Source organism: Balaenoptera ricei, chromosome 5, assembly GCF_028023285.1.
Source record: "Balaenoptera ricei isolate mBalRic1 chromosome 5, mBalRic1.hap2, whole genome shotgun sequence".
Taxonomy (NCBI): Eukaryota; Metazoa; Chordata; class Mammalia; order Artiodactyla; family Balaenopteridae; genus Balaenoptera; species Balaenoptera ricei.
Window position 1 is genome coordinate 24,079,500 of NC_082643.1, and position 12,674 is coordinate 24,092,173.

Consider the following 12,674-nt stretch of genomic DNA (forward strand, 5'->3'; position numbering starts at 1 on the left):
ACAGTCACCCAGGTGAAGGATGAAGATCACACTTGCAATCACTCGCTTTTACAGTCATGGGTCTTAAATTTCCCTGTGCATCAGAATCCCCGGGGAACCTGTTAAAATGTGGATACATGGGTGGTCCTGGGGTCTCAGAGTCCTAGATGTCCGATGTGTGGCTGACATACCCCATGTGCTGTTCTGATCTCACTAGCTCAGTGGGTTACACACTCAGGACCTAGGTCGCTGAGTCTGCGGAACACTCGGCCTGGTCTTTCAAGGGCAATTTCCCAACTCTCAATACTGCTTGTTTATCATCCTGGGACCCACAAGAGGGTGATTTGGCCCCTTGACTCCTTGATTTTGATGAGTATATGTTTGAATGCCAAGGGGTTGGTTCAGTCCTCTGGTTATGTTTATCCCAAGGCTGCCCTTGCAAGGGTTGGTATTTCCATGCCTCACCTAAGCTCATCTGCAGGACCCCAGTGGACACCAGATGACCACAAGACTGCAGTCCCAACACAACATTAGGATTATATTAATCTCCTGTGGCTGCTGTAAAAAATTGCCACAAACTCAGTGGCTTAAAACAACAGTTCTGGAGCCAGAAGTCTGAAATCAGTATCACTGGGCTGAAATCAAGAAGAATCCATTTCCTGCCCTCTTCCAGCATCAGTGGCTGCTGGCATTCCTTGGCTTGTGGCTGCATCACTCCGATCTTCAAGGCCAGCATCTTCCGGTCTCTCTTTGCTCCACCTTCACATAACCTTCTCTATGTGTGTGTCGAACCTCCATCTGCCTCCCTCCTTTAAGGATACTTGTGACAGTCTTTAGGGTCCACCTGGAAAATCCAGGGTAATCACCCCATTTCATGTAATTACATCACATGTCATTTAGTCACAACTGCAAAGACATTTTTTTCCAAATAAGGTAACATTCACAGGGTCCGGGAGGTAGGACCTGATATCCAGGGAACCATTTTTGGCCTAATACACTGATGGTCTGAAAAAGGCCCCAACTCTGCTGTCCTTCAGATGAAAACTCACGAACGTCCTTCCTCACTTTTCTCTGTATGCTTGGCATGTAGCCCAATGCCTGAAACTGGTAGGCATTGGTCTACAGGCCAAGCGTGCAGAGAAAAGTGAGGAAGGATGTTTGCTGAGTAAATTGAAATGGACTTTAAATAGGAAAGAAGTGGGCAAGTACATGAATGCAGAATCTGAGAACAGGGAGGCATCAGAGGACTGCAGATGGCACAATAGGACTGAAGTGTGGGAGGCATTTTTAGATATCCTATTAAAGGGTCTGGACACTGTCCTTCTGAAGCCATTCATTCCTTCATCCATTCATTCATTCAGTACTCAACAGCAAAGCACAGGGTTCGACTTCGTGGGGGAGTGAAGACAGGCCTCCTAGAGAGATGGCATTGAATTAGGACAAGAGCTGTGTTTTTTTTTTTTTCCGCAGTTGCATTTTTAATTAATTAATTAATTTATTTATTTATTTTTGGCTGTGTTGGGTCTTCGTTTCTGTGCGAGGGCTTTCTCTAGTTGTGGCAAGTGGCGGGCCACTCTTCATCGCGGTGCGCGGGCCTCTCACTATCGCGGCCTCTCTTGTTGCAGAGCACAGGCTCCAGACGCGCAGGCTCAGTAGTTGTGGCTCACGGGCCTAGTTGCTCTGCGGCATGTGGGATCATCCCAGACCAGGGCTTGAACCCGCGTCCCCTGCATTGGCAGGCAGATTCTCAACCACTGCGCCACCAGGGAAGCCCAAGAACTGTGTTTTAATAAGTTCTCTTAGTATTTCCAAGTTATTGCCCTATGAGTTTGGGTGCCATATCAGTCAGGGTTCTCTAGAGAAACAGAACCAATAGGGGATAACTCTATCTCTATCTCTATCTCTGTCTATATAGCTATACCTATATCTAGAGAGAGATTTATTTTAAGGAACTGGCTCATGTGATCATGGGGGTTGGCAAGTCCAAAATCTGCAGGGCGGGCTTGAAACCCAGGGAAAGGTTGATGTTGCAACTTAAATCTGAAGTTCGTCTGCTGGCAGAGTTCCCTCTTCCTCAGAGGACCTCAGTCATCACCTCTTAAGGCCTTCATCTGATTGGGTGAGACCCACCCACGTTATAGAGGGTCATCTGCTTTACTCAAAGTCTACTGGTATAAATGTTACTCTTGTCTAAAAAAATATCTTCACAGCAACATCTAGACTGGTGTTTGACCAAATCTTGGCCTTGACAAATTGACACATAAAAGTAACCATCACAGCTGCTGTGTTTTCTGATGCATTAAGATTTATGACTGTTGAATCTCTGTGGATTGTACCTTGCACAATTACATAATATCCCTCTTTGTTCCTGTGAATGCTTTCTGCCTTGAATTATTTAAACAACATTAATTTGTCATTCTTGTTATCTTTTAAATTTCAGTTTTCAAATGTAGACTATTTTGGACCTCTATTCGTCAGCATTTTTGGTGCATGCCTTTGTAAACAGCACTTAAACTAGATTTGGATTTTATCCCAGTCTTACGGGCTTTTGATAGGAAATTCAGCCCATTCACATTTCTTATGAAAGTTGATATCCATTGTTTTAAATTTTTCCTCTTTTATTAGATTTTGTTGTTATTGCTGTTATTTCCCCTGTCTCCCCCCTTTCTTAATTTTGTCTCTTTACTCATTCTCTCCACCCTCCCTACCTCCGCCCGTTAATTCAGAAGTTCTACTCAGCTTCTTTTTCACCGGTTGGTGCTTTACAATTCCTGATAGTCATAATTAAACTGATACTTCCCTCTTGATGTATAAAAAGTAAATGGTAACAATGTCCCCTTCCCCAATGAGATTTTCCTCCCCATCTTCCCTGGCACCAAATCAGACCCTTGTACTTCTCCACTTCACTCCTTGCTCAACTCCTGGAGATCGATTCTATTTTTTACTTTCAGGCTAATACAAGTTTCCCTTACAGTATGTGGCTTATGTTTCAAGAATCCCTATTTAGCAATTATTGTACAGAATCCCAGGCATATTTAGATTAAACCACATATTTTGCAAGGGTCATTGCTCACCACTATTTTCTGTGTTTTATCTCGAGATTTCTGCTGTGATTGAACTATGTCGGTGAGAGGGAAACTTCCGTGGGTAAAAGGGGCCTTCTCTGTGTCTTGCCATGTTAGATATTTTCTTTCTTCTGCCCTGACACATGAATTCCATCATAGCAGGGGAAAGGCTTGTTGATCAGACAATCAGAATCCCTGGACATTGTCCCAAAATTGCCTAGGAATCTGGCACCACTCTGATTCTCCTTCTTTTGGATGTGCCTGCTTTTTTCTGGAATTCTGCAAGACTTTCTCATAACTTATCCTTGGAGTTGGAGACTTTATGGCATATCTTCAGCCCAGAGACATTTTCTTCTAGCATTTCTTTCATTTGTTTCCCCTCCAGCTCCTTTTGGAGTGCCTGTTCTTTACATTCTGTACTGCCTGGAACTACCAGCAAGCCTCTCATTTTCTCCCTGACGATTTTCATGTATTGTTCCTCTACATTTTAAGGCATTTACTCCACATTATCTTCCAGTGCTAATTTTTCTCACCGCGACTATTCTCTTTCTGAATTTACCTACAGCTTTTAAAGTTTTTTTATTCCATGGCATATGTTAAATGTTTCTGTGCTCTGCCTGAGGTTCATTTTCTCTCTTGCCTCCCCAGGAGGAATTGTTCAATCTGTCCCCTTCCCTCTGTTTATTGGGTCCCTTCAAAGGTTATGTCCTCTACTTGATGGTGGTCTCCTGGGCAGTGACCAGCCAGTGGGGGTGGATGACAAGCTGCTTATGTTCTTGTAGACAGTGACAAATGAGTTGGAAAAGTCCTGCCAAGACGCTGGAGGATGTGTCTCTGCTCCCAGCCTTGCAGGTGCGAGGAGGGCTGTTGATCCCAAGGGTGGGCTGCAGGAGTCATTCAGGTCAGCCTCCAGCCCTCCATGCTGAAGGAGAGGATGGGCAGTAAAGATGGGTGGGTTAGAAAGAAAAGAAACTCATCTGATTAGTTTTCAAAAAGCCTCTAAGCTCCCAATAGACAAATGCGAAAGAGAATGCTTCTCAAAATTAAGAAATATGAAATGTCCAGCCTCTTAATTACCATGGAAATGCAAATTGCAATTGCAAAGGGACCATTTTTCATTTACCATAGTAGGCAAGGCTAAAAAATAAAGTAATTCTCCAAGCCAGTGTGTACCCCTCGGAACTAAACTGGAGGCAACTTTGAGAAACTTTTTTTGGTAAAATGTATCTATAGGTCTGAAGAAGCCTATCAGGATCCAGTGATTCTGCTTCTAGGACTTTGCTCTAATGCACACACACATGTACCAACACACGCAGTGTGATCACAGTGACTTCTGGAAACCCTTTCTTAAATATGCATAACCCCCAAAATGTGAACAGTAATTGCCTTTGAGTGATATTTTTTCTTCTTTCTACTTTGTGTTAATTCTCCAAATTTTCTGTAACTAGTATACTGTAAGGGGGAAAGAGTTCTGTGTGATTTTGGACAAATACCCATCCATGTCTGAGCCCCAATCTTCTCATCGATAGAAATGAGCCCAATGTCACCTGCCTCACAGTGATATTGGGGATGAAATGAAAAACCTTGAGGTGTGAAAACCCCCAAACTGAGCCTGGGGCAGAGTGGGTGCTGCTCCACGCCTGTTTCCTTCCTTCCTCTGTGAGCCTCACCAGGTCAGACACGAAGATGGGGATCGGATGGAGGGGGCAGCTGGAGGATAAAGTGAGGTGCCTGATGTGAGTCTCGTGGCTTTAACAAAAGTCCCCGAGGTAGTGTGTTCAGTGGCTAGAACTCATCTCCCAAACCACCTGGAAACTTTGCTCCCGAAATGTTGGTCACATATTCCCAGCAGCCATTCTGAGCCGCAGTTTCTGCAGTGATAACCTAGGACAGGCATCTCAGGTTGGCTGTGAGGACCAGACAGAGCAGACACAGCCCAGGAGGCGCCCCGCGCCGCCAACCGGTGTTTCACAGCCCCAAGGCCTGTCTCAAGTATAGACCTTTGCCCCTATCTGCAGACCACACCTCTCAGACCCCAGGGCAGCACCGAAAGGAGGGTTTCCAAACTGCCTCAGCCTCGCGCCACACATTTACCTTGTGAAAGCAAGCCACGTTGCATTTCATGCATTTAAAGCAGCCCTTGGTTACATGTACACATTTAAATGGGCCACATCTTCCTATCCCTGTTCCTCTGTTAGGGGAGCCCTATCCATCTTTGGTGAGGCCGAAATTAAGGCGTCTGGTGCATAGTAGGCGCTCAACGTGTTAGTTAATATTGCAATAACAATGATAATGAATCTGAAGTTGGGGACGCTGGGGCCAGGGTAGTGAGTGAAAGGTGGTCCGAGTCTCGTCCGAGGGTCCAACCACCTGTTACGCACCGAGTGCCCTCCCTTCCCAGTGACCTGACGGTCTGTGGGTGTGGAGTGGCGGGGCCGGGGCTGGGCCAGGGCCCGAGTCCACTCGGAAACTTTCGCTGTGGGCGGGTCCGACCCGCCCACCCGGCGACCTCGTCTCTGGAGGCCCTGTGGGCCAGTGGGCAGCTGTCAGGCGAGGCGCTCTGTGATTGGCGTAGGCGAGCAGTGATTGGCAGGCACGGCGGCCGCTCAGCGGGCCGAGTCGGCGCCGCGTCCTCCTGGCCGCGTCGAGAGTGGAGGACAGCCTGCGGCCCCGCCCCCGGCCCCGCCCCTCCCCTCGCTGTGGGCAGAGCTCTCCCGCTGCCACTGTAAACGGCGTCGCCCGCTCGGTCGCGGTTGCTTCCCTTTGGACCCGGTCCGTCCAGCTCCTCTCGAGCAACTTTACAGCGAGCTCTGAAGCCCAAGGGCGTCGCGGCGCCGCGTGAGGCCTACTCGCGGGCCGGTAAGTACTTCACGGCTAGGGGCGGTCGCAGGGGGGGCTGGTAAGAGAACCGGGAGCACCCGGAGTTGCAGCCCGCTTCGGCCTCAGTTTCCCCATCTGAGCGGACGGGCGGCTGGTACTAGTGTCCCCTGCAAGCTCCCCAGAAGTTGGAGGGCCGGGGTCCCGCCTTCTCCGCGACGCTCACGGCAACCCCTGCCCGGGCCTCGATCGCGTCTTCCTTCCGGGGTGCACGCCCCCTCGTCCCCGGTCCGGGGTCCGGGCACCCCGGGCATCGCGGGGCACCGCGCGCTCCGAGCACCGTCACGCCCGCGAGCCTGGCTTAGAAACCCCACTGCCGGCGGGAAAACCAGCCTCAGAGGCAGGCGGCTCGTGGCGCTGGGGACCCGGTGAGTGGAAGGGGCGCGCCTGCCCTGCGTCCCACAGCACCTGTGCCGAGTTGCCCAGTCATGGCCCTTCCTCCGCGGCCGTCGGCGGGCTTTCTGGGACCCCGGGCCGCCCTCAGTGCCCCCGGGGCCGCTGGAAGGCGCCTGGGCCTCCTCATAGGGGCTGCTGGGTGTGTGTGTGTGTGTGTGCCCGCGCTGGGGGTTCATTCCCCAAGCGGGCACCTTAGGGGCTGCTGAGTGTGTGTGTGTGTGTGTGTGTGTGTGTGCCCACGCTGGGGGTTCATTCCCCAAGCGGGCACCTTAGGGGCTGCTGAGTGTGTGTGTGTGTGTGTGTGTGTGTGTGTGTGTGCGCGCGCACGCGCGCTCTGGGGGTTCACTCCCCAAGCGGCCACGTGCCCTCCTGAGGGGGCAGATTCTGAGGCTGAAGCCCCCACTGCCCACTTAGAATCTGTGTGGCAGTTACTCTCCCCCTGGGGCTCCTCCTCAGTAAGGCATGGTGAGGGGCAGTGGCAGCCCCTGGGCCCTAGCTGGTGTGAACCTGGCCCTCAGGAACATCAATTTCTGTTTTGATAGATGGAAACTTTCTGGGGAATCTGACTTTTGGGTGTGGTGGAGCTGGGCCCTCTCACACCATTTGTTGTAGTTGATGTTAAGAAATTCTGAGGAACTAACCTTTGTACAGTATTTGGCCCTCCCAGTAGTCTTAGGGGTAGGAATTATATATCCCTATTTGACCCATGAGGAAGTTAAGACCCCACAGCTGCTCACGCAGAGCCTGGTGGGAGACCTCTGCCCCTGGGCAGGCGCTGAGAGCCGTGCCTGCCTCTCCTCACCTTGGGCAGTGGCCCCTGGCACTTGGCCCATTTGTAAAGGGCTTTCCCTTCCGCTGGGATGCATCACTGAGGGAACGATGCCCTGGGTACCCAGTGCGCTGGCTGCCCGCCCTCACTGCAGCCTCAGCGAGGAAGCCACGCCAACAGAAACCCAGAGGCCGTACTCTCCACTGCCCGTCCTGTCCGCTCTGTCTCCAGGGGGCTGTGATTCTCACTGGAGCCCCTTGGCATCTGACCAGGGTTTCAGAAGAACGTTCCTTTATATACTTGCTCCCCCAGCAAATGGACCTTTGACTGGACACAGGAAAGGTTGCTGGGAGACCACATCTCATCTTCTTTCCCAGGATGGAAGGGTATGTGGAGGACTCCCCACTCAGGCCTCCCCTGCCCTTCCCAGGCCAGGGCTGGACAGGCCTTTGGGGCTGGTCACAGAGGGGAACCTAGTTCAGTCCCTGACCCCCAAAATGCCTGTGCTGTGGGACAGAGACCAAATCCTGGTCCACGATTGTGGTGGTAAGAATTATGATAGCGAGCTTGCTCTATGCTTCGTATGGCTCCCTCCCCTCTCCCAGGTCCCCTCCTCAGCAAGTGGCACCAACACCATGGCCCCAGGGCACAAATCAGGCCCCATTCTGCTCCCCCCTGCCCACGTTCAGTTGGTGGTGCTTCTGTTTCTCCTGGCCCAGGAGCGCACTCAGATGCCTGCCCTAGGCCAGGCCTGCTCACTTTCCCTGGAAGACCACCCAGCTCCCTCCCTGGTCTCCCTGGCCAGTCCCCATACAGCCCTGATGGTTCTTTAACTGCCACTGCCCTGCAGCACCAGCCTGCATTTCCTTCTGCCCTAGGCTCAACCCACACTAAGCCTGGCACTGTTCAGGCCCTCGGGACCTGCCCCAGGTTCCTGGCTGCCCGCTCAGCCTCTTTTCTCCTTCCTGTGCGCCCTCCCCAGAGTCACTTCCGCACCTTCCCAGCCATGTTGCCTTTAAGCCATGTCCGCTGCCTTTTCTCCTGGGCAGTCCCCCTCTGGAACGCCCACACACCTCCATTCCTCCCTCCCTTCACCCTTGCCTGGCTCATGTCTGCTTGTCCTAAAGCTTTAGTCAAGGCCACTCATCCTGCCCCTTTTCCACCGCTGGGTGTGGCCCCCTTCTGTGCTTGCAGCCCCCAAGAGATCCCTCCTTGTGGTTGTCAGTTTGGGTGTCATCCTTCCCATCTGGACTGGGTTCTCCAAGGCAGGCCCTATAGGATCCTCTCTGGGGCCCGGGAGGCCCAAGTTGGGGCCCGGCACAGGATCGGCCCACAGTCCCTGCCTGCTGACCCACCCCGGCCAGGCGAGGAGCATTTCCAGCTTGATTCCCCCTTAGTCCTGGGAATTGGCACATTGGGTAGAGCCGGAATGTGCCTTGGTTTGGCCCTTAATACTCTGGGGCAAAAATAGGTACCTCCAAGGGCTATGTGCCCTTGTCTTGAGGAGCAGCCCTGTGCCAGGCTGCTGGGCTATCCAGGCCAGAGCAGACATCCCAGACCCTGGGAACCCCTGGGCCCTCTCCCTTCAGGCTCAGTCACAGACGGGTTTTAGAATAACATTTTGTGGTAATTCCAAAAACCTTGCACGTTCATTATAGAAAATTAGGGAAGTAAACTTAGAAAAAGAATAAAATAAAACTACCTGTAGTCTCTTCACCCAGACATAGTATAACCATTTTGGGGGCATTTTCTTGCATCTTTTTGTGCAGATGAAGTTTGTTTTCATCCTAAATAGACTCAGGGCAGTAGCTCATGCTGCTTTAAATCCTGCTTAACAGCATCATACAAACATTTCCTTATCTTTAAACATTTTTATACAGGTTGTGGTTAACAGCTATATAGTGTAGCACCATCTGGAGGGGCTGTGAGTTTCACACCTGCCCTCTCTGGACGGTGCTGGAAAGTACAGCTGTGATGGACACCAGAGAGGTGCCCTGTAAGAGCAAAGGCGTGGAGGTCCACAGTGGCATGTGGATGTGGAGGAGCAGCAAGTGGGGTGAATGTGAAACCGTGGGCATCCCTGGTTTTTCCCCTGGTCTGGGATCCTGATGGTGGAGGCTCTGCTCAGAGGGTGTGTGAACATCTTTAAGGCTTCCCATGGGGGCTTGTTTCAGAGGTCGGGGTGGCCCCCCTGGGGGGAGAGCAGAGTGGGGCCGGCCTGAGCAAGGGTTAGAGAGCTTGGGCTGAAGTCCACGTGAGATCGTTCTCCACGTGTCAGTAGATGCACGATCCTAGCAGCCCTCGCAGGGGGTGGCAGCCCCTCAGCCGAGCTCCGTGTTGCTGGCATTTTGTGTTTTGATGGGATAAAAATACGCCTGGGTGCTCATGTGGAAAGAATGCCGGCCACTCTAGTTTTCTGGATCTTACACAGTGACAGGTTCCAAGCCATTGCTCCGGTCATGGGGCGGCAGTGTGGGTTGACCGCCCCACTCGTAGGCATCGGAGGAGTCTTGGAGCTGGGGTGGAGCGGCACGCTGGTGCTCTCAGTCCGCAGTCAGGAGTCTGGATTCAGGATTCTGGGGCCAGGCTGGAGGGAGGGACCTGCTTGCGATCACACAGTGAGATGGGGCAGGCTCTTCCCCAGCCGGGCTCCTTCCCCCAGGCCAGGCTGCCTCGGGTGTACCTTGCAAGGCAAGCAGGCGGGTATTCTGAGTGAATGAGATGTAGCCCCTGCCTTCAGGGCCCCCAGTGTCACAGGAAAGAAGACAGAAAAGAAAGCACCAGACACCACGCGGGTCCCTCCACCGGGAGATCACCTGTGATCCTCCCTGTGACCCATTCATGGCGATGGATCATTTCGTTTGTTTTAAAATAACGAGGTCTTTGATTCAAAAAGGGTTTGGCCAACTCTCAGGGAACCTGAAAATTAATCCTCCTTTATTCATCCATTCTCACTAACCAGAGATTTTACTTTAAACAGTATTATTTTGATTGTAATGTGACATGCATACTACTTAGCCCAACAGGCCAGCCAGAACCTGTGTTTTCCTGAAATTCCAGGTCGGACGTGGCCCCATGTGGTTTGTCTCGGGTCAGCCAGTGACCTGTGCAACTGGGTTCTGTCTGCTAAATCACTGGCTGACTTTCCCCGCCCATAGCTGGCCACGTGCCCAATGGGTCTGCTTGTGCAGCCAGATGATGAATTTCACAAAAGTTGCCTCTTTGTTTGGTTCCGGGAAGCCTGGTGTTTGGAAATAGCACCAAGCACTGTGTTGGTTTCCAAGCAGATCCATGTGGCTTGACATGCTTTTGGTTTGCAGCCAGGGGGATGTTTTAAAATAAGGGCTCAGTCCCTCTGAGGGAGGAATGTCCAGATTGAAATCTCCAGGGTTCTTTGGCAGACAGAGATCTGATCTCTGGGACCCATCTCTAGTAGGAATGGAGCAGACATGGTTGTGTAGCCCCGGGGAAGTGGCGTGTGGCGCCTGGGGCCCCCTCCGACTCTTGCTGTGTCAGCAGTCTGCAGACACGTGCCAGGCACCCACTCTGGCAGGCTCGGGGCAGCCTCAGAGCTTGGAGCTGGGCACTGGGGATGCCTGGGAACCTGGCCCCTTGTGGTCTCTGGTCTCATGTAGTCCTCACAGTGTCCCCAAGTGTAAGACGATTGTCCCCATTTACAGTTGAGGAAGCTGAGGTGCAGAGAGGGACGTGGCCTGCTCAGGACCACAGAGCTGGTGGACACAGCCGAGGGCGCGACAGCTACGACGGGTTAGTTTGGGGGCCAGATTCCTCATTGCCGGGCTTTCCCTGCTCTGTGCTCAGTTCCTCATCTCAGTGAAGAGGATGGATGTGGCCTTGAGGCTGTGGTGAGGGTCATGGGATCCTTGGGGATCCCCCGCACAGTGCACGTGGTCCCAACCTCTTCAGGGTCTGTGTCTGATCCTGGTTCCCTGGCTGGGGAACTCCTAGAGCTCTCAGCCCCACCGTCTGGGGCTCATGGTTGCCCTTAATTGTGTCAGTGGTGGTTTTTGCTGTTTTGCTAAATGGCATTATTGACTAATGGAGCCCTTTCCCCTGTTGTAGACTCTCTGTGCTCGCCAGTCTGTTCCAGTCATCTGTTCTGACACACCAGCTTCATGGTTTCCGTCACTCCACATCTAGTCTGTGTTCATATCTGGTGCATTCAAGTTCCCTGATATTTGTTCTGTGGTTCAGGCCTAGCGTGGAGGGCTTGGGAGTCGGGCAGGTCTGACTACATCCTGGCTCCAGGGGCTGTGTTCCCCCCTTCCCTTCCCCTCCCCATTTCGCTCCCCCCCTCGCCTCCCTTCCCTCCTCCCCTCGCCCTCCCTATCCCTCCTCTTCCCCTTCCCCTCTCCTCACATTTATTTAACTTTCACTCTGTGCCAGTGTATTCATTTCCTAGGGCTCATGTAAGAAATTTACAGAAACTTGGTGGCTTTAAACAATAGAAATTTATTGTCTCATAGTTCTGGAGGCAGAAGTCCGCGATCAGGACGTCGGCAGGGTTGGTTGCTCCTGGGGGCTCTGAGGGAGAGTCCTCCTCGCCTCTCCTGGCTTCGGGTGTTGCTGGCGATCCTTGGCGTCCCTGGGCGTGCAGCTGCATCTGTCTGATCTCCGCCTCCTCCTTCACGTGGTGCCCTCCTCTCTGTGTCTGTGTGTTTCCCTCTTCTTATAAGGATACCAGTCACTGGATTAGGGCCCACCCTAAGTCAGGATGATCTCATGTCAAGGTCCGTGATTGCATCTGCAAGGACCCCTTCTTCCAAACAAGGTCTCCTTCACAGATTTTGGGTGGACGTACTTGGAGGCCAGCTTTCATCCCAGCACAGCCAGGCACTGTGCCCGGGGCTCCGTGTGGACCATCTCACTGAATCCTCACGACATTCTACATCCCCACTTCTCAGATGAGCACACCCGAGGTCCCATGGCTCATGCCTGGTGAGGCAGGGACTCAAGGCCTTGAGACTTAGGGCCCGGCTCATGCCTGCTGTGGGACTTGCCAAGCCAGCCGGCCTTGAGTGTTTCTCCCTCGATTTCCTGCCCTGTAAGACGGGAGTGTCTTACGGGGGCTGTTGTGAGGTTGAATGAGGTCACCTAGAATGCTGGGAAGCCCCCACCCTGTTTCCCTTTTCCGCGCCCTCTCTTTACCAGAAACTAGAGGCCAGAGCAGACTGGGCTTGGCTGGCCTCATGTGTCTGACCCTCCGCTTTTCTCGCTGCAGAATGGCCTCCGGTGCCCGTCCTCCGAGCCCCTCTGGCCCACAGTCTCCACCGCTGCCACAGCCCCAGGCCCGCTCACGGCTCAATGCCACCACCTCGGTGGAGCAGGAGAAGAGCGGGGCGCCCCGAGCTCCCGGACCCCAGGTTGGACCTGGCCCAGATGTGAGAGACACTGCTGCCCCGGCTGGGCCCCAGGCCTCGCATGCCAGGAGCCAAGAAAGGGTGGATGGAACAGGTAAGGGGGTGGGGCCTGGGAAGCGGGACTGTCCTCCCCTGGGGCTGTTCTGGAAGCAGGGCGAGCACCCGGGTCCTGGCATGTGGTCCAGACCCCCCTGCGAGGTGCCTCCT

The 12,674-nt window shown here is 52.9% G+C and overlaps 1 protein-coding gene across 1 annotated transcript in view; it reads left to right on the plus strand.

The window, feature by feature from the left end:
* Positions 1-5,752: 5,752 nt before the first annotated feature.
* WFS1 (wolframin ER transmembrane glycoprotein) overlaps positions 5,753-12,674 on the plus strand; it is a 28,379-nt gene continuing 21,457 nt past the window's right edge. The window contains exons 1-2 of the mRNA XM_059922504.1: positions 5,753-5,903; positions 12,329-12,561. Coding sequence (XP_059778487.1) covers positions 12,330-12,561 — 232 coding nt within the window. The 5' untranslated portion in view covers positions 5,753-5,903; position 12,329. The remainder of the gene's footprint in view (positions 5,904-12,328; positions 12,562-12,674) is intronic.